The 20,566-nt window shown below is 42.9% G+C and overlaps 1 protein-coding gene across 2 annotated transcripts in view; it reads left to right on the forward strand.

Moving 5' to 3' along the window:
* LOC128702036 (V-type proton ATPase 21 kDa proteolipid subunit c'') overlaps positions 1 to 20,566 on the forward strand; it is a 34,453-nt gene that overhangs the window by 1,097 nt on the left and 12,790 nt on the right. The window contains exons 2-6 of one of the 2 annotated variants that reach the window (XM_070101489.1): positions 4,807 to 4,886; positions 6,077 to 6,209; positions 9,905 to 10,052; positions 14,464 to 14,587; positions 14,892 to 15,007. In XM_070101489.1, coding sequence (XP_069957590.1) covers positions 4,820 to 4,886; positions 6,077 to 6,209; positions 9,905 to 10,052; positions 14,464 to 14,587; positions 14,892 to 15,007 — 588 coding nt within the window. In that variant the 5' untranslated portion in view covers positions 4,807 to 4,819. The remainder of the gene's footprint in view (positions 1 to 4,806; positions 4,887 to 6,076; positions 6,210 to 9,904; positions 10,053 to 14,463; positions 14,588 to 14,891; positions 15,008 to 20,566) is intronic. The other variant, XM_070101490.1, reaches the window with a different exon arrangement.

Raw genomic sequence — 20,566 nt, forward strand, 5'->3', positions numbered from 1 at the left:
TTGTGGTCACAGTGATGCCTGTGCTAACCTTCCTATGGTGTAGAAATATACCTAGTTGGATGAATCTTATTGTGGCTAGCTGGTCCAGTGGCTAACGCGACGGGCTGGAGTTTTGAGACACTCTGACCGCGGGTTCTATCCCCGCTCGTGGTATGGCTTGATGAGATATTTGTTGGGTTTTTTAACCCGTGGTTGGGAGGGTTATCTACCCAAGATAACCCAGGTAGAGAGGGTTAGCTACCCAGGATAACCCAGGTAGGGAGTGTTACCCACCCAGGATAACCCAGGTAGGGAGGGTTAGACACCCAGGATAACTCAGGTAGGGAGGGTTAGACACCCAGGATAACCCAGGTAGGGAGGGTTAGACACCCAGGATAACCCAGGTAGGGAGGGTTAGATACCCAGGATAACCCAGGTAGGGAGGGTTAGATACCCAGGATAACCCAGGTAGGGAGGGTTAGACACCCAGGATAACCCAGGTAGGGAGGGTTAGACACCCAGGATAACCCAGGTAGGGAGGGTTAGACACCCAGGATAACCCAGGGTAGGGAGGGTTAGCTACCCAGAATAACCCAGGGTAGGAAGGGTTAGCAACCCAGAATAACCCGGGGTAGGGAGCGTTATCCACCCAAGATAACCCGGGGTATGGAGGGTTAGCTACCCAGGACTACCTGGGGAAGGGAGGGTTAGCTACCCAGGATTACCTGGGGTAGGGAGGGTTAGCAACCCAGGATTACCTGGGGTAGGGAGGGTTAGCAACCCAGGATAACCTGGACAGTGCATCATTGTTTTTATGGTGTAATGGCTTAGAACACATTGACTCTGGGGTGAGGGACTGATTACCTCATTCTCCTCATCTTTCACTGTTCTTCTCTGTATTGGATTGACGAAGCCTTTGACTGGTGAAACATTTCATCACTGAAGATTCCCAGATATTCCACAAGTGTCTTCAACTATCTGTCCTATTTCCATTCAGGTCTTTAATCTTGTGCAACATTTTGCCAGCCAATGGCTTCTTCAGTCCAACAGAGAAAGGTGGAAGATGAGGAGGAATTTGAGGTAAACAGTCCCTCAGCCAGGAGTTGATGTGTTCACTCCATTACACCACATATTATTGTGATAGTAAAACATTGCACTAGTTGCACTGTCCTTTTACCCAACATATTGTTGGTAATTCTACCAAAGTCTATAATCTTGTCTCCCAGGATGCGACCCACACCAGTTGACTAATGCCCTGGTACTTCTAGGTACTATGGGACACTTACTGCCTATCTTACCAAGCAGTTACTAAATGTCTACAGCATAGTAGATGGTTGTGGGTTGTTACAAAAAACGCGATTCTAAAAGCTTAGAGATCTCCAGTGAATACTAGAAAGGACTGCCCTTCTAGCATCCAGCCTGTTACTGGGTTTTCGTAACAAGTAGTCAGTATCCTTGTCCAATTATCCATTAGAATTCAGTATTATTCAATAATGCTTCAGGATTACAACTGGTAGGCTACTAACTAGAGAAATTAAAATTTAATAAATTTATTAAGTCTAGAGGTATATTATCAAATTAAATTAAATTAAATTAATCACAGTAATCAAAATAATATCACATCTCTTGAGTACAATATTATTGTGCTGAAAGCACATATCACATTATCATTCTTAAGTACCGTCTGGTACATTAACATTTAATAAGATATTACAAATATGTACAAGTAAGTTTGTGTATGTGTGTAAGTGCTCTAAGTAGTTCGCTATGTCTCACGACTCGACTAGACTTAAACAAGTGACTGACAAAGTCCTCAAATAAACTAACTTCTTGACTGACTGGCAATCAAAACAGTCTGCTTGAACAATGAAAAGAATGTTAAGCTCAATAGCAATATAACAAGCAACTGCGACACAGACTCAGGAACAAGGAGATAATATAACGACACTAAGTAGGGACCATCTGCAGATCCTCCACAAAAGTCACAAAACTCCCATACTACTGAATCTAAGTTCAGCATAAGAAAATCCCCGACTGTGATAATACACAGATACCAGTACAAGTTAGGTGAGAAGCTAAAGCTCAGGACCTGAGATGTTTCGAGTGTCTATGTGACACACAACCTCAGTACAACGTCGAAAATCACTAAGTCTATACAATGTTCTGTGAACAGAGTTCTACAGAACTAACAAGAATAATGAGACAGACAATCTGTCCAACCACCAAGCGAGTCTAGAGCAGACTGAATACTTTAGGCGAGGTGAGGACACCCCCCCCTCAATCACGTGATAGCTCCGTGGACAACTGCAGCTCAGAAGCCGGCAAAGTAACGAGCAAGGAGCGATAATTACAGTAGTTAGACAATCAAGACTTGAACTGAGCACATAATATGTTACATCCTACCTAACAACATAAGTCAAATAATAATATAAAGTCATACATTTACGATTTAGCTATTATCGCAAATATAAGCAGTATAAAATTATATGAAAAGGTAATATACATTATATATATACATAATAATCATTGCAACCCATTCAGGAGTTGCAACATGGGTCACATCCTTTGGGAAACCATAAAATATCCCTCACTGAAAATAAGCCATGCTGGGTTTTTTGGGTTGTTTCAAGTTAATAACCCTCCTGTATGGCCCTTACAAGTTTGACGCTTTTGGTCAATATGTACTTAGCTCCCAGGTGTGTTTGATTTCATGTAAATTCTCCAATCTTAAGTAAGCTGTGCAATGTCTGTCTTTTGCTGTTTACCATGCAAAAATGCTGTTTTCTTTGTACTCTTATCTAATGTTATAAAACCTAACCTATTGTCTTGTGAATCAAAATTACGACATTGTTTTTCAGTGATCATAACAATGGGTTCTAGATTTAACAGACTTAGTCTGTTTAATTTGAAATCTTGTGAATTTACCCAGTGGATCATAATGATAATCAACAATTGTGGATTCAACAAAATCTGTTTGTTTAATCCAAAATTGATTTAACCAGCCGACCATAGCTGTAACAGACAATTATGAATTTAATGGATTTTGTCCGTTGTTTTCAGACATTGTCCGGCAACAGATTATGTCTGCTAAATCTGAAATCTGTTAAATTGTAGCCTGTTAAATTAGAGTTCATGTTCATGTAGGTTTGCCAGGATGGGTCCTGGCAAACCTACATGAACCTGGTAATGGCTCCTAAAGGAGTGTCGGAGATGGTACAGTACAAATGATGTACTGTTTATAGGGGCATGGTGAGCATTCATGTCAAGTGGTGTACAGCTCACAGCCCTATGATAATGGTAAGGTGACTTTCAACTCCAGTTGAGCCATTCTTGGCACTCAGGCCAAAGCCCAAGTGCCAGAATGACTCAGGAAATTCTTTCTCTGGAGGTATATTGAACACCTGACATCAAAAAAAAAAAAAAAAAAGGTTGTACTGTATTGTACAGTAGCAGAAAACTGAATATAGACTCTCATCCAACTAAGTACTACAGTGGTACCTCGTATATGTCCTTAATCTGTTCCAGGATTAAGTTCTCAAGTTCCTGCAGCTCCTCAGTGGTTAGCTCTTCCTTGTGCCCCTCCACTAACTCCTCCACACCACCGTCACTCACATCCAGACCCATGGACCTGCCCAAAGAGACAATATCCTCCACTATAGACACAGTCAAAACCCTCAAAGTCCCTTTCAGCCACTGCTTCTGGCCACAAATTCCTCCAAGCAGAGTTCATTGTTCTGTATGAAACTTCCTGCCAGGCTTTGTCAATGAGCTATGCAGTGGGCAATAGTAAAGTTATCTTTCCAAAACTCTCAGAGTTAACTCTGTGTGAGAAGTCACTCCAAAGCACCTCAGGAATAGTGCTTTAGTGCAGAGTTTTAGGGTAGTGTGTGGTGTTGTGACTAATTTTGACACACACAAGTTCTAGCACATGAGTCATATTCCAAACAAAGGTTGTACACCAAGCAAAAAATTTTCCTGTCCAAACATCAAAGTTGGACTTATTCCAAAGTGGACTTGTATGGAGGTACCACTATATTGCTATACCTAGTTGGATTAATCTTGTTAGGCCAGCATGGTCTGGCTCATGGCCAGGCTCCGAGAGTAGTAAGACTCGAAACTCATCACAGGTATGGTTCAATAGACAATGCACCGGCCTGGTAGTTTTAAGACTAGCTTTCCATGGGTTTGAGCTCTGCTTATTTATGAATTGATTAGAAGCTTATGAGAAGTGTGCTATCTCAATACAGTACCAGAAACTGATTTAAACATGAATGATTGTACAGTTAAAATATTTCTCATATATAATCAGGCAGATTTATATTAATGAACCGAAATTACTTCATGACATTTTGATTTAAAAAAATATAATTTTATCCTTGAATCATAGAATATGTTCATTTATAACCAAGTACAAACTCAACAACATTATTCCATTTATTTATTTATCAGCAATCTCTGCTGTACCGTACTATCTATTTATTGTTACTTGGTATACAGCTGCTTTGTTTATTTGCTAGCACCATTAAATAGTGAAAGTTCTATTAGAAAGTAAGCATGAGAAAAGACTATGGCAATAGAAAGTAGCTATCTGTGACACATATACAGTACATATTAGGAGGTGCTAATTTCATTTGAAAAAACTGCCTTTTGCTATAATTTCTTGTAGGAATTCTGTGTTGTCTTTGTAAAAGAATGTTCACCCTGTAATGTGAGATACTACTGTAAAGGGTCATTTTAAGATTGTTGTAGGGGGAAATTTTTCATAGCCAATCATAAACTTAGTTACACAATCCTTAAATGATTTGACAATTATTTTTTTATTTTCAGAAGACAAGCAACCATGGGGTACGTGAGGAGCTACGTTGAGTATGGATTCTACCTCTACCTCCTCCTCCTGGCTGCTATTGGTAAGTGGAAATTAGATACAGTTTCAGCTCTGTCTGATTTTTTGTCTTGTTTATACAACCAGGTGTTGATTGGTGTAAATTTTGATTTAGTGCAGAATTAATTAATGCTAGCTTTTCCCCAACTCTTCAAATCGGTCACAAAAAATTAAATATAATTCAAATAGCACAGCCATTTCACACGATTCATTATTCACACTAATGGAGACCTAGTTGTATTTAACCCGTTAACGGTCCAAACGTATATATACGTTCACTACCGTACTGCCCCAACTTTTTTGAGAAAAAAAACATTGTTGTTTTTTAATAGGAAAAACGAGCATATTGTACCCAGGCATCCCCAATTATTTTAATATGGCGCACAGTGAGTGCTCACACCCATTCTCTCATGTCTAGGTGACTCAGGCTTATCGTGGCACTGTTAAATGTATGACACTTAAAATGTATATATACGTTTGGGGCACTAGCGGTAAAAACATATATAGTATACGTTTGGACTGTTTACGGGTTAAAGTAGTCTGCTAGTCTTGCAATCCTTGTTTTTGATTTGTTTGTACAGTAATATAAAGTAATTTCTAGTTTTCAGTTTCTTGTATACTAGTACAGTGTAACTTCAACACTCGAACTTAATTGGTTCCGGAAGGCTGTTCGAATTCTGATCTGTTCGAGTACAGAATGAATTTTTCCCAACCAATTTTCTTTTTGGTTGGCTGTTATCACTAGCCCTCTTAGGCCCCATGGTGACTTATTTATACAAATAATATAAAAAATGCCAAAAAATGCAAAGAAACATGAAATAGTTTACAGTGAAGTTCTGGCAGGTTGTGTTTGTTTGGTCGAGTGCTGAGCAAATGGTCGACTACTGAGCTATTTGTTTTCTGAATAAAGCGTCTGATTACTGAATTGTTCAAGTACAGAGCCAAGGTTCCACTAGTTTGATATGGTAGAAAAGTGTGTTAATAAAAAAATAGTTTTCGTATTGATAATATTTATTTTTGTCACAAATGCAAAGAAAAAGATGGTTAATTAATTAGGATTTGAAAATTACTTGTAAGAATCCATTTACTGTGAACTTGGGATGAATCATCCTGTTGTACTGATTACTATGTCAAGAACTCATTTGTAACAAAGACTAGTTTTATAACATTTCTTTTACTTGTTTCCATGGGATTGTTATGAATCATATCCAACAGGTATTGGCTACACCATCACTGGGCAGGGTGAGAGGATTGACTTTGGCTGGTTCTTGTCAAGTGCCTCCCCATACTTTTTTGGAGCTTTGGGGATTGGTTTGACTGTCTCCCTCTCTGTTGTTGGAGCTGCCATGTGAGTAAATTCTTCTTTATGTACAGTAAACTCTCACTAAAGGACCTAAAGGACCCCAATGGAAAGAAGTCACTCTGACTTTTTTGGGTTATCTTAGGTTCTCTACACATATGCTGCTATGTATGATAATTCTATGTAACTGTATTTGTGTATACCTGAATAAACTTACTTACTTACTTACTTATAGCAAACTTGTGAAATAATGATATAAATTAAGATTAAGATTCTTTATTTCAGGTCATTCTTTATTTAGGTCATTCACCTCTGTACAAACATTGTAATAAGGCACTGACTAAATGAGTGCTTATATATACAGTTTCTCAGATGGTTTTAAAAACATAATTAGAAGTTATAATGGTTTAGAAAACTATCAAGTTAAAGAAATGATAGAATAATGTACAGAATCTGCTGGGTAAATGGTTGAGTACTCATGCTGCTACTACTTACACTATGTCTTGCTACTCTTACTTACACTTAGGTCATACTACACATGCATGTACATGTATATACATACACACCCCTCTGAGTTTTCTTGTTTTCTTATTAGTCCTTGTTTTTGTTTATTACTGCTTATCTCCATGAGGAAGTGAAACAGAATTATTCTTCTGTAAGCCATGCGTGTCATAAGAGGCAACTAAAGTACTGGGAGCAAGGGACTAGTAACCCCTTCTCCTGTGTATATTACTAAATTTGAAAGGAGAAACTTCCGTTTTTCTTTTTGGGCCACCCTGCCTTGGTGGGATACAGCCAGTGTGTTGACAGAAAGAAAGACATTTGTTTTCAGTGTATATTGTAGTATAGCTGTAAATTGTGTTTACATTCACCTGGTTGCATGGGTCGAGTCACGGCTCCTGGCCCTGCCTCTTCACTGGCCGCTACTAAGTCACACTTCCTGCTCCACGAGCTTTATCATACCTCTTCTAAAACTATATATGGATCCTGCCTCCAATACATCACTTCCCAGACTATTCCACTTCCTGACAACTCTGTGACTGAAAAAATGCTTCCTCACATCCCTGTGATTCATCTGAGTCTTCAACTTCCAACTGTGACCCCTTGCTGCTGTGTCCCATCTCTGGAACATCCTGTCTCTGTCCACCTTGTCGATTCCTCTCAGTATTTTATATGTGGTTATCATATCCCCCCTATCTCTCCTCTCCTCCAGAGTCGTCAGGTCGATTTCCCTTAACCTCTCCTCATAGAACATGCCCCTTAGCTCCGGGATTAGGTTTGTTGCAAACCTTTGCACTTTCTCTAATTTCTTTACATGCTTGGCTAGGTGTGGGTTCCAAACTGGTTCTGCATACTCCAATATAGGCCTAATGTACACGGTGTACAGGGTCCTGAACGATTCCTTATTGAGATGTTGGAGTGCTATTCTTAGGTTTTGCTAGGCGCGCATATGCTGCAGCAGTTATTTGGTTGATGTGTGCTTCAGGAGATGTGCCCGGTGTTATACTTACCCCAAGATCCTTTTCCTTGAGTAAGGTTTGTAATTTCTGGCCCCCTAGACTGTACTCTGTCTGCAGTCTTCTTTGCCCTTCCCTAATCTTCATGACTTTGCACTTGGTGGGGTTGAACTCCAAGAGCTAGTTTCTGAACCAGGCCTGAAGCCTGTCCAGATCCCTTTGTAATTCTGCCTGGTCCTTGTCAGATTGAGTTCTCATCAACTTTACATCATCTGCAAACAGGGACACTTCTGAGTCTATTCCTTCCATCATGTTCACAAATGCCAGAAACAGCACCGGTCCTAGGACTGACCCCTGTCACAGGTGCCCACTCTGAGGCCTCGCCACATACCATGATTCAATGTTGTCTTCACTACAGGTATTCCCTGATCCATTGCAGTGCCTTTCCTGTTATCCCTGCCTGGTCCTCCAGCTTTTGCACTAATCTCATGTGTGGAACTGTGTCAAATGCCTTCTTACAGTCCAAGAAAGCACAATCTACCTACCCCTCTCTCGTCTTACTGCTGTCACCCTGTCATAGAACTCCAGTAGGTTTGTCACAGGATTTCCCATCCCTGAAACCGTGCTGGTTGTCATTGATAAGTTCATTCTTATCAAGGTGCTCTACTACTCTTCACTGCTATACACAAATAACCTGCACATAGAAGAGAGGAGCTTACGACGATGTTTCGGTCTGACTTGGACCATTTACAAAGTCACACTAACCAGAAGTGGAGCAGACTGGTATAGGCAGGAGGAGGAGGAGGAGGAGGAGGTGGAGGTGGAGGAGGAGGTGGAGGAGGAGGAGCAGGAGGTGGAGGAGGAGGAAGCGAAGGTGGAGGAGGAAGAGGAGGATGTGGAGCAGGAGATGGAGGTGGAGGAGTAGGAGGTGGAGGAGGAGGAGGAGGTGGAGGAGGAGGTGGAGGAGGAGGAGGAGGAGGAGGTGGTGGAGGAGGAGGTGGAGGAGGAGGTGGTGGAGGAGGAGGTGGAGGTGGAGGTGGTGGAGGAGGAGGTGGTGTAGGAGGTGGTGGAGGAGGTGGTGGAGGAAGAGGAGGTGGTGGAAGTGGTGGAGGAGGAGGTGGAGGAGGAGGAGGAGGTGGAGGAGGAGGAGGTGGAGGAGGTGGTGGAGGAGGAGGAGGTGGAGGAGGAGGTGGAGGAGAAGGTGGTGGAGGAGGAGGTGGTGGAGGAGGAGGAGGTGGAGGAGGAGGTGGTGGAGGAGGAGGTGGTGGAGGAGGAGGTGGAGGAGGAGGAGGAGGAGGAGATGGAGGAGGAGGAGGTGGAGGAGGAGGTGGGGGAGGAGGAGGTGGGGGAGGAGGAGGAGGTGGTGGAGGAGGAAGAGGTGGTGGAGGAGGTGGTGGTGGTGGTGAAGAATTGAGGAGGAGGAGCCAGTCAAATACAAAGAAAGGGGAGCACTGTAAGGGAGCTAGGTGCCCACAGAGGGAGAGCAAGTGTACAGAGGTGGGGGGAAGGGGAAGTGATGAAATAAATAATGAAGGAACACGAGACAGAAGAAAGACAACCCAGAGAAGAAAAAAATGGTCCAAGTTGGTCCGAAATGTCGCCGTAAGCTCCTCTCTTCTATGTGCGGGTTATTTGTGTATCGATCCAGTCACGGTATTGTGCCTTTTTTTGTTATTCACTGCTATATACAGTGGACCCCCGTTTAACGATATTTTTTCACTCCAGAAGTATGTTTAGGTGCCAGTACTGACCGAATTTGTTCCCATAAGGAATATTGTGAAGTAGATTAGTCCATTTCAGACCCCCAAACATACATGTACAAATGCACTTACATAAATACACTTACATAATTGGTCGCATTCGGAGGTGATCGCTATGCGGGGGTCCACTGTATTACATTTACACTGGAGTAATTTAATGATTATTCGCTATTTATTTTTTTGACATTCTGATTTAATGGACACTCAGACAAAACCCTCTTCCCTTTTAGTACATTATATCCAGGTTTACTGTAGTTTTAAATATGACTGGCTGTAGTGCTTTAAATTTTGTGGTTTGGCATACTACCCTTTAATTCATATGCTTTGATGTACCTCTTGATCCAGGGAATTGGAGCTACCCTTCACTTTTATATAAACCTGATCACTATTCATTCCCTGTTGGTTTAGAGCTCTCCCATATTTCTCACATTTTAATTATTTTTCCAAAGGACTTTCCAAGTTGTGTTTTATTATATTTCTCTTTCGCTTGATTTACCTTGTATATTTCAGATTTTTGTATTTTCAGGGGCATCCATACAACAGGAGTTAGCATTGTTGGAGGTGGCGTTCGTGCCCCTCGTATCAAGACCAAGAACCTTATTTCTGTTATTTTCTGCGAGGCTGTAGCCATCTACGGACTGATTATTGCCATTATTCTCGCTGGTATCTTAGTGGTAAGTACTCTCCTAATTGTGCATCTTTTAATGTACAGTAGAACTTCAATTAGAGAACATTTACACTGTAAGTGTCCTTACAGAACTTGAGAAATTGTTGCAATAAAAAATATGGTATGGGGAAAGGATTGCTATTGCTCCCTGTAAATTTTAAATAGTGCTCTTGCATTTATGCCATTGTTGCCGACAAATGATACTTTTTTCTTCAACACTCCATAAAATCATAGGCTTTTTTTCATATTCCACTCATGTTAGTATTATTCAATTCATGAAAATGCAATCTTTGATTCTGTATTTTTTTCTCATAATCTTTCTTCACACTGAAATTATTTTTTGGGTATGCCACAGTGGGATTAAGTAAACACTAACAACGTGTGTTGTAAGATAAATTGTATTATTTTTGACATCCTGTATTAGTATATTTTTAGAAGTTATTTGGGATTTTTGGAGGCTTGTGGAATGTAACCCTATTTTTTTGCAATATGTTCTTAAGATCAGTTAAGCACTGGATTGGACTAGACACTGGTTTTTAGGAATGTAACCCTGTGTGCCTTTGAACCAAGTGAGAGAGTAATTGTGGTAGGGGACCTGAATGCTAAAGTAGGAGAAACTTTTAGAGAGGGTGTGGTAGATAAGTTTGGGGTGCCAGGTGTAAATGATAATGGGAGCCCTTTGATTGAACTTTGTATAGAAAGGGGTTTAGTTATAGGTAATACATATTTTAAGAAAAAGAGGATAAATAAGTATACACGATATGATGTAGGGCGAAATGACAGTAGTTTGTTGGATTATGTATTGGTAGATAAAAGACTGTTGAGTAGACTTCAGGATGTACATGTTTATAGAGGGGCCACAGATATATCAGATCACTTTCTAGTTGTAGCTACACTGAGAGTAAAAGGTAGATGGGATACAAGGAGAATAGAAGCATCAGGGAAGAGAGAGGTAAAGGTTTATAAACTAAAAGAGGAGGCAGTTAGGGTAAGATATAAACAGCTATTGGAGGATAGATGGGCTAATGAGAGCATAGGCAATGGGGTCGAAGAGGTATGGGGTAGGTTTAAAAATGTAGTGTTAGAGTGTTCAGCAGAAGTTTGTGGTTACAGGAAAGTGGGTGCAGGAGGGAAGAGGAGCGATTGGTGGAATGATGATGTAAAGAGAGTAGTAAGGGAGAAAAAGTTAGCATATGAGAAGTTTTTACAAAGTAGAAGTGATGCAAGGAGGGAAGAGTATATGGAGAAAAAGAGAGAAGTTAAGAGAGTGGTGAAGCAATGTAAAAAGAGAGCAAATGAGAGAGTGGGTGAGATGTTATCAACAAATTTTGTTGAAAATAAGAAAAAGTTTTGGAGTGAGATTAACAAGTTAAGAAAGCCTAGAGAACAAATGGATTTGTCAGTTAAAAATAGGAGAGGAGAGTTATTAAATGGAGAGTTAGAGGTATTGGGAAGATGGAAGGAATATTTTGAGGAATTGTTAAATGTTGATGAAGATAGGGAAGCTGTGATTTCGTGTATAGGGCAAGGAGGAATAACATCTTGTAGGAGTGAGGAAGAGTCAGTTGTGAGTGTGGGGGAAGTTCGTGAGGCAGTAGGTAAAATGAAAGGGGGTAAGGCAGCCGGGATTGATGGGATAAAGATAGAAATGTTAAAAGCAGGTGGGGATATAGTTTTGGAGTGGTTGGTGCAATTATTTAATAAATGTATGGAAGAGGGTAAGGTACCTAGGGATTGGCAGAGAGCATGCATAGTTCCTTTGTATAAAGGCAAAGGGGATAAAAGAGAGTGCAAAAATTATAGGGGGATAAGTCTGTTGAGTGTACCTGGTAAAGTGTATGGTAGAGTTATAATTGAAAGAATTAAGAGTAAGACGGAGAATAGGATAGCAGATGAACAAGGAGGCTTTAGGAAAGGTAGGGGGTGTGTGGACCAGGTGTTTACAGTGAAACATATAAGTGAACAGTATTTAGATAAGGCTAAAGAGGTCTTTGTGGCATTTATGGATTTGGAAAAGGCGTATGACAGGGTGGATAGGGGGGCAATGTGGCAGATGTTGCAAGTGTATGGTGTAGGAGGTAGGTTACTGAAAGCAGTGAAGAGTTTTTACGAGGATAGTGAGGCTCAAGTTAGAGTATGTAGGAAAGAGGGGAATTTTTTCCCAGTAAAAGTAGGCCTTAGACAAGGATGTGTGATGTCACCGTGGTTGTTTAATATATTTATAGATGGGGTTGTAAGAGAAGTAAATGCGAGGGTCTTGGCAAGAGGCGTGGAGTTAAAAGATAAAGAATCACACACAAAGTGGGAGTTGTCACAGCTGCTCTTTGCTGATGACACTGTGCTCTTGGGAGATTCTGAAGAGAAGTTGCAGAGATTGGTGGATGAATTTGGTAGGGTGTGCAAAAGAAGAAAATTAAAGGTGAATACAGGAAAGAGTAAGGTTATGAGGATAACAAAAAGATTAGGTGATGAAAGATTGAATATCAGATTGGAGGGAGAGAGTATGGAGGAGGTGAACGTATTCAGATATTTGGGAGTGGACGTGTCAGCGGATGGGTCTATGAAAGATGAGGTGAATCATAGAATTGATGAGGGAAAAAGAGTGAGTGGTGCACTTAGGAGTCTGTGGAGACAAAGAACTTTGTCCTTGGAGGCAAAGAGGGGAATGTATGAGAGTATAGTTTTACCAACGCTCTTATATGGGTGTGAAGCGTGGGTGATGAATGTTGCAGCGAGGAGAAGGCTGGAGGCAGTGGAGATGTCATGTCTGAGGGCAATGTGTGGTGTGAATATAATGCAGAGAATTCGTAGTTTGGAAGTTAGGAGGAGGTGCGGGATTACCAAAACTGTTGTCCAGAGGGCTGAGGAAGGGTTGTTGAGGTGGTTCGGACATGTAGAGAGAATGGAGCGAAACAGAATGACTTCAAGAGTGTATCAGTCTGTAGTGGAAGGAAGGCGGGGTAGGGGTCGGCCTAGGAAGGGTTGGAGGGAGGGGGTAAAGGAGGTTTTGTGTGCGAGGGGCTTGGACTTCCAGCAGGCATGCGTGAGCGTGTTTGATAGGAGTGAATGGAGACAAATGGTTTTTAATACTTGACGTGCTGTTGGAGTGTGAGCAAAGTAACATTTATGAAGGGATTCAGGGAAACCGGCAGGCCGGACTTGAGTCCTGGAGATGGGAAGTACAGTGCCTGCACTCTGAAGGAGGGGTGTTAATGTTGCAGTTTAAAAACTGTAGTGTAAAGCACCCTTCTGGCAAGACAGTGATGGAGTGAATGATGGTGAAAGTTTTTCTTTTTCGGGCCACCCTGCCTTGGTGGGAATCGGCCGGTGTGATAATAAAAAAAAAAAAAAAAATAATAAAACCCTGTGTGTAAAGGTTGAAAGTGAACATAGATAAGAGTAAGGTGATGAGGGTATCAAATGATTTAGATAAAGAAAAATTGGATATCACGTTGGAGAGAAGGAGTGAATGTTTTCAGATATTTGGGAGTTGATGTGTCAGCGGATGGGTTTATGAAGGATGAGGTTAATCATAGAATTGGTGAGGGAAAAAAGGTGAGTGGTGCTTTGAGGTATATGTGGAGATAAATGTTATCATTGGTGGCAAAGAAGGGAATGTATGAAAGTATGGTGGTACCAACACACTTGTATGAGTGTGAAGCTTGGGTTGTAAATGCTGCAGCGAGGAGGCTGTTGGAGGCAGTGGAGATGTCCTGTCTAAGGGCAATGTGTGGAGTAAATATTATGCAGAGAATTCAAAGTGTGGAAATTAGGAGAAGGTGTGGAGTTAATAAAAGTATTAGTCAGTGGGCTGAAGAGGGGTTGTTGAGGTGGTTTGGTCATTTAGAGAGAATGGATCAAAGTAAAATGACATGGAGAGCGTATAAATCTGTAGGGGAAGGAAGGCGGGGTTGGGGTCGTCCTCGAAAAGGTTGGAAGGAAGGGGTAAGGGAGGTTTTGTGGGCGAGGGGCTTGGACTTCCAGCAGGCGTGCATGAGCATGTTCGATAGGAGTGAATGGAGACGAATGGTATTTGGGACCTGACAATCTCTTGGAGTGTGAGCAGTGAAGGGATTCAGGGAAACCGGTTATTTTTATATAGCCGGACTTGAGTCCTGGAAATGGGAAGTACAATGCCTGCACTCTAAAGGAGGGGTACGGGATATTAGCGGTTTGGAGTGATATGTTGTGTCTCTTTATATGTATATGCATCTAAACTGTTGTGTTCTGAGCACCTCTGCAAAAACAGTGATTGTGTGAGTGAGGTGAAAGTGTTGAATGATGAAAGTATTTCCTTTCTTTTTGGGTCACCCTGCTTCAGTGGGAGACGGCCGACTTGTTTAAAAAAAAAAATGCATAATATGTAACGCATTTTGTTATCATTTATACCTCCTCATTCCTTGGTTTTATTTTTGCAGGAATACAAGTTAGGTGATGAGGGTGTTTTGGAGCAGAACCAACTGTCTGGTTACTTGATGTTTGCTGCTGGTTTGACTGTGGGCTTCACTAATCTGTTCTGTGGCCTTGCTGTTGGCATAGTTGGTAAGATGCCTGAATTATATAGTGTTAAAAATGCAGTGTATGCAGAGAAACCACTTGGATATAAAAAAAATAGTAACTGATGGGAGAGACATGTATAGGTTGGCCTTAGGGGCCTTGTACTTCTACCCTAGCTTGGTCCACCCTCTTTGTTATCTTATTTTACCACTAATTAGTGTTTTGGGTTTTCTGAAGGAAACAGGCATCATAGATTTTGCAGATTTTATAAAATTAATAGAAATAGTATATATTTCTTGAGTCCTCCTGAAATTTAAACTAAATTATATTTACTCTTTTCATTAAACAGGATCAGCTGCTGCACTGGCTGATGCTGCTGATGGCTCTCTCTTTGTGCGAATCCTGATCATAGAGATCTTTGGTAGTGCAATTGGTCTCTTTGGTCTTATTGTCGGCATTTTGCAGGTAAGCTACTAACTAGAATTACAAGTGTCACGGTCAGTACAATAATGGCAAATGTGTTCCATTCTTTGGTGGAGATGGCCCCTGAGGTAAAATAAAAATGAGATTTGTTTATTATTTTTTTTTTGTGTTTTGGCTTCAAATGGAGTAATTGTGATTAACTTTCCTTGGTGGATGTTTGTCAATTAAAACAGTTGAAATCATACCAGAAATCAATCCACTCCTTGGGGCAGTGAAGAGGCTTTTGAAATGAGGAATTAGACCTTTCGGTTTCCTTCCTCAGACAAACTAATTATCCCCCTTCCCTGTCCCATCCTCCACATCCCTCTCTCTCCTGTTTCTTGGCATTTAGGGTCCTCCCCTCAGTCATTCTGGTTCCTTGGCGCAGTTTGCCATGGAATATGGATCATACGGCTATGTCCCAGTCCCTCTCCTGTATCCCGGAGGTGGTGGCTGAAGGAGGAATGCCTTGTGGCAGGTATCCAACCACTATCTCTTATCCATCAAGGTGGCTCGGTGGATGTGAGGTTGCTATGCTGGATTGCCGATTTACTGGCATGGGTTCCATGCTGCACATGCACTGCTGGCCACTGCTGAGTTCCTGGTCATGTTGATGATCAGGGCAACGAGCCGGCGGACTCTGCTGAGTGGTCAGCAGTACACGACCTCCAATTTTATGGAAGTATTCCATTTGCAAAAGACGTAGAAAAAGCTTTAGATACAGTCTGGCATAACCGGCTAAAACACAAACTTTAACCTCCCCCTCACTACTCAATAACTACTCTGCAACTTCTTAGATGGACACACAATGAGGATTAAATTCCAAGGCTGTTACTCTGACTACTTCCCATTGCATGCTGGAGTTCCCCAAAGTTCTGTCCTCTCCCCTACCCTATACATTTTATACACCAACAACATCCCAACATCTGTATTCGACAGCACCATCACTCTTGCATATGCAGGCAATATTACACAACTCTTCTACTCCAGAACAAATGCACTTGCACGCAGAACACAAGACAAGGTTGACAGGTTAGCCTTCGGGAACATAGAGGATTAAATCCAATGTTACCAAATCCAGCATCACGTATTTCAACTATAGAAAACTTGATCCCCCACTACCTGTTGAGTTCAGAACAGCTGATACCCACACATTCTTCCCAGTCACCAGAACAACTGCTGTGCTGGGGATCACTCTAGACGACCCCCTTCACATGCATGAACAAAGGCAAGCCATAGCAAAAAGAGCCCTCACAGGCCTCTTCAAACTACGGAAAGCCTCTCAACGCACCAAACTATACCCATATAAAACACTTATTCGTCCTCTAATCACTTGCTACCCTCTAGCTCTCTCTCCTTCACAACTAAAACTAACATCCTCAAACTGCAGCGAATCCAGAACAAGGTTTTGCATTGGGTGTTTGTTGCCAGTTGGGACAACTTCGTTACAAAAGTCACTCCATGCCCAGTCGACCATCCCATCACTGAACGTACTGGAAGATGCTTAGTGACAGACAGATTGACAAACTAGACACATTACACGACTATTGGACTGCTCTCCTTGATGAAGACATTCGCAGACCTGCCAACCCCCACTATCTATTCTAATCCCTGCTGGCTCCTGATCCAAATTCCCATTATAATTAAATTTGTATGCACTAGCCTGTCTTAACAGGCATGGACCTTAACCAACACCCCCTTTACCCTCCCCTCCAAAACCCTACACAGTTGCGTGTTGGTGCTTGCCTGCCCACATGCCTTATCAGTCATCCTCGCCAAGTCCAGTCTCCTGACCTCCTGATCCACTATTGACCTAGCAACTGGGTTAAGCCCTGGTACTATCCCTCTCACTCAACCTTTCCTCTCGCCAGCTTAGTCGTCCCCTTATATGACTTAAATCATATTCTATCAAGCTAAGTTTAGATTTCTGGCCTTATCGATGCCAAGGTTGGGAGACTATGCTCTCCCATCTTCGCATTGGGCACACTCGCCTACTCACGGGTATCACATGGAGAGGCTCACTCAGAGAATTATCATGTTCCAATTTCAGTTTGCTATATTCTTCTGGACTGTCCAATCAATGAGCACAGAATTTACCTCCAATGTTGTCACAGCTCTAACACCCTTACTTTATCTTCCTACCTTTGACTCAGACCTCTGACTTTTGACAGTAGATTTATTACATAAACATTGATAATACTTTAGCACTCCTCACAGCCCTTTGTGTGTCTACATCTGTTCTCTCTACCCTTGCTACTCTGATCCAGACCACCCCCTGCTCTGCAGCGCTGTATGAATCCTAGTGGGTTCAGCGCTTTGTTTTGGTTATAATCTTAAGAAATCAAAGTGGCATAAGTAGGGAGTCAATATTTAGCTTTATCTGTGGCATGGCAAAGGAAACTCAAGATGAGGTACTGGCCAGTAAACTGTATTAGGGGAATTCATGAGTAAATTACAGCTGTTATTAAGTGTTATTACATTCATGGGAGAGCACTAAACCTGTAGGGGGTCATACAGTTCCTGAGGGAGAAATTGAAGGCAATCATGCTTGATTCAAGGAATTGGAGCATAGATCCAATTTCTTAGAGCAAGAGCCCCCTCAGTGGCATCGAGGAATCTTGAGGGGATGAGTGAAGGATTACTTGAGGTACAGCTAACCAGCTTCTGGAGAATTAGGGCAATCTAAGGAAAATGTATGCGAGAAGTATAGAACCTGCTATACTGCGTAGAAAAGACGAGTTGCGACTTACTTTAGGTAGGCTAACCAACTTCGGGTTAGGTGAGGGCCAAGGTTGTATCGCTTTTTTTCCACGAGATAAAAAAGTATGCACTATTTTGACAGCACAATATCAGAACCTATTTACAACTGTATGTATAAACTGTGCAGTAAAGTCCTCTTCAAGGGGGGCTCCTTGGCGTGGTGAAGAGGCTCTTGGTCTGAGGAATTAGCCCTGTCGGTCTTCTTCCTCAGACCAAACCTAATTACCCCCCATTCTCCCCTCCCCTATCCCCTTTTTCCATTCCTCCTCCCCACCCCTCCCTTTTGCCCTTCCTCTTTTTGGCCTTTGGGATTTCTCCCACAGGCGCGCTAGTTCCTAGGTAGGGGAAAGGACACCGGGGTCCATCCCATTCCGTTGAGGTTCTTGGCGGTGGCGTAGTTTGCCGTGGAATCTGGATCGCCTGGGGATGTCCTGATCCCTCTCCGGTATCCCGTAGTAGCTTTGGGTGTCTTTCGGGCGACGGGTGTATCTCTGGAAGCCACCTTTCGGATTCCGGGGGTGGTGGCCGAAGGAGGTATGCTTTGTGGCGGATATCCGGCCGCCCTCTCTTTTGTCCACCGAGGTAGCTCGGCAGATGTGAGGTTGCTATCCCGGATTGCTGGTTTACTGGCATGAAGGGTAGGGTATGGCACGGGTTCCATGCTGCATCTGCGCTACTAGCGGTGCTGAGGTCCTCTTGGGCGTGGAGGGAGATTTCCGGCCCTTTCATTCCTCCTGGGAACTATTCCTACCCGCTCCCCCCTTTTTTTATTCTTTTTTTTATTTTTATTTTCTTTTCTTTCTTTTTTTTTCTTAAAAACAAAAAGCAAAGGAGTAACCTAACCATGGAGAACCCAATCCATGAACCCACTACCCCGGGGCCCCTTCTTGATACCGCACCCCATTCTGACCCTGCCTTGTGTTTAGATCACTCTTCGGACACTACTGATGCCCCTGTACCTCTTGCTTGTGCTGTTTCCTCACCTGCTTCAGGTACCGGGGCTTCGACACTCCTTCGATTTGTCTGAACTCCGCTCTCCTTTGACTATGCTTCCGGCTTCTCCCTCTACGGTACGGCAATTTTCGAATCTCCCGCCCATTTCACGCAGGACCAACTCCGGTCCTACTCCTAAACGTCAATCTCCCGATGATGCTCCTTCGTTACCTTCCCATTCTACTCGGAAAAGACCGACACGTCAAGCACTCCCTCTCCACGCTCAGTTTCGGACCACACAATGGACTAAATTCTTTACTTTAAGACCGACTTCTTCTGCCTACCTCTCTGACCATAGTATTGGCAAAGCGCTCCTGCGTCATGTTGGTAGAGATATTTCATTTCATGCTCTCAAGAGCGGTACGCACATCGTCACTGTCCAGAATGCTACCCAAGCTCATGATCTTTCTCTCCTTTCGAATATCGATACTACTCCTATCACTATTGAAAAACATCTCTCTCAATTCTTGTAGTGGTACTGTCATTCTGCCCCATACCATAGTCCAACAGAATTTCCAGTCATGTGGCAATGACATTCTTGAACAGCTGGAACTCCAGGATCTCCCAATCCTCAAAGTAGACACTTATGTCCTTCCTGCCCGGGGGCGGAGACGTTACCCTTGCAATGTGGCTCTCTCAACTTTTGACAGCCGAGAACTCCCGTCCTCTGTATATGTCGCTGGACATCGGTTACAAGTTCGAAAGGTGATACCTACACCGCAACAATGTAGAAATTGCTGGCGTTTTGGCCACCCAGCGAAATATTGCAGATCTATGGGCGAATGCCCAGTCTGTGGTGCCGACGACCATTCTAATACATCTTGCAGTCAGCCTCCATCTTGCCTTAATTGTAATGAAGCTCGCCCTTCGTACTCCCGCCGTTGCCAGGTCTACTTAAATGAACGTGAAATCTGTTGCCTCAAAGAGGCAGAAGGTCTCCCTTATGCTATGGCAGTTACTCATCTCCGCCTCCAAGGGAGACTACCCCGTGTTTCCAAACATCCCCTTACTTCGGGGGTCCCATCTTCTGCAGCCTCCTCTGTTGTTACCTCTCCCATAGCCACTCCGGCATCTAATCCTTTTGCTGTCCTTGGCTCTGACGTCCCGACTACATCTCAAGTCTGTTCTCACATCTTCGCGTCCTTCCTCACAAGCCCCAGTATCGACAAGACCTCGTACGACATCTAATACCAATCGCCCCTCTACTTCTCAGAAGTCCAAAAAATCCACATTGCTCAAATCTTCTTTGCCCCTTCCTTCCCTTCTTCCACCTCCACACTTTACCTTTCCAGTCTCTGTACCTAGTTCTTCCCCTCTCTCTGGCTCTATTACAAGTGTGGAGATTCACCCTCCTCCTCGTACTATGCCTTCCACCCCCGTCCCCTCCCAAGTTTCTCCCTCTTCTGACACCTCCTGGGTTTCTGCCTCTTCTGTCCCCCCCCCCACACTTCATCTCCAGTCCCTTACACTCTTCCCTCCCCTCTACTTTGGTACAGTCCATTACTGTCCCAATCTTTACTCACCCTCCTCCTTCTATCTCCAATATGGTCTCCCATACATCTTTGAATTCAGAAACACTTGAAGCCATTGCAGAGACTAAACCTTCAATGGACACTGATTCACTTCCTGTTCCTTCTCTTCCCTCTCCTCCGTCTTCGCAACGCTCCGTTCCTTCGCTGCTTGAACGTCTTCCAATGCCACCACACGTTGACTTTTCTAACCCCTCTAGTCCGTAGGTGCCTTTACCTACAGATTCCTGGTATTTTCTTCATCGCCAATCATGGCCTATTTACAGTGGAATATCCGCGG

The sequence above is a fragment of the Cherax quadricarinatus genome, chromosome 77 (genome assembly GCF_038502225.1).
Source record: "Cherax quadricarinatus isolate ZL_2023a chromosome 77, ASM3850222v1, whole genome shotgun sequence".
Classification (NCBI taxonomy): domain Eukaryota; kingdom Metazoa; phylum Arthropoda; class Malacostraca; order Decapoda; family Parastacidae; genus Cherax; species Cherax quadricarinatus.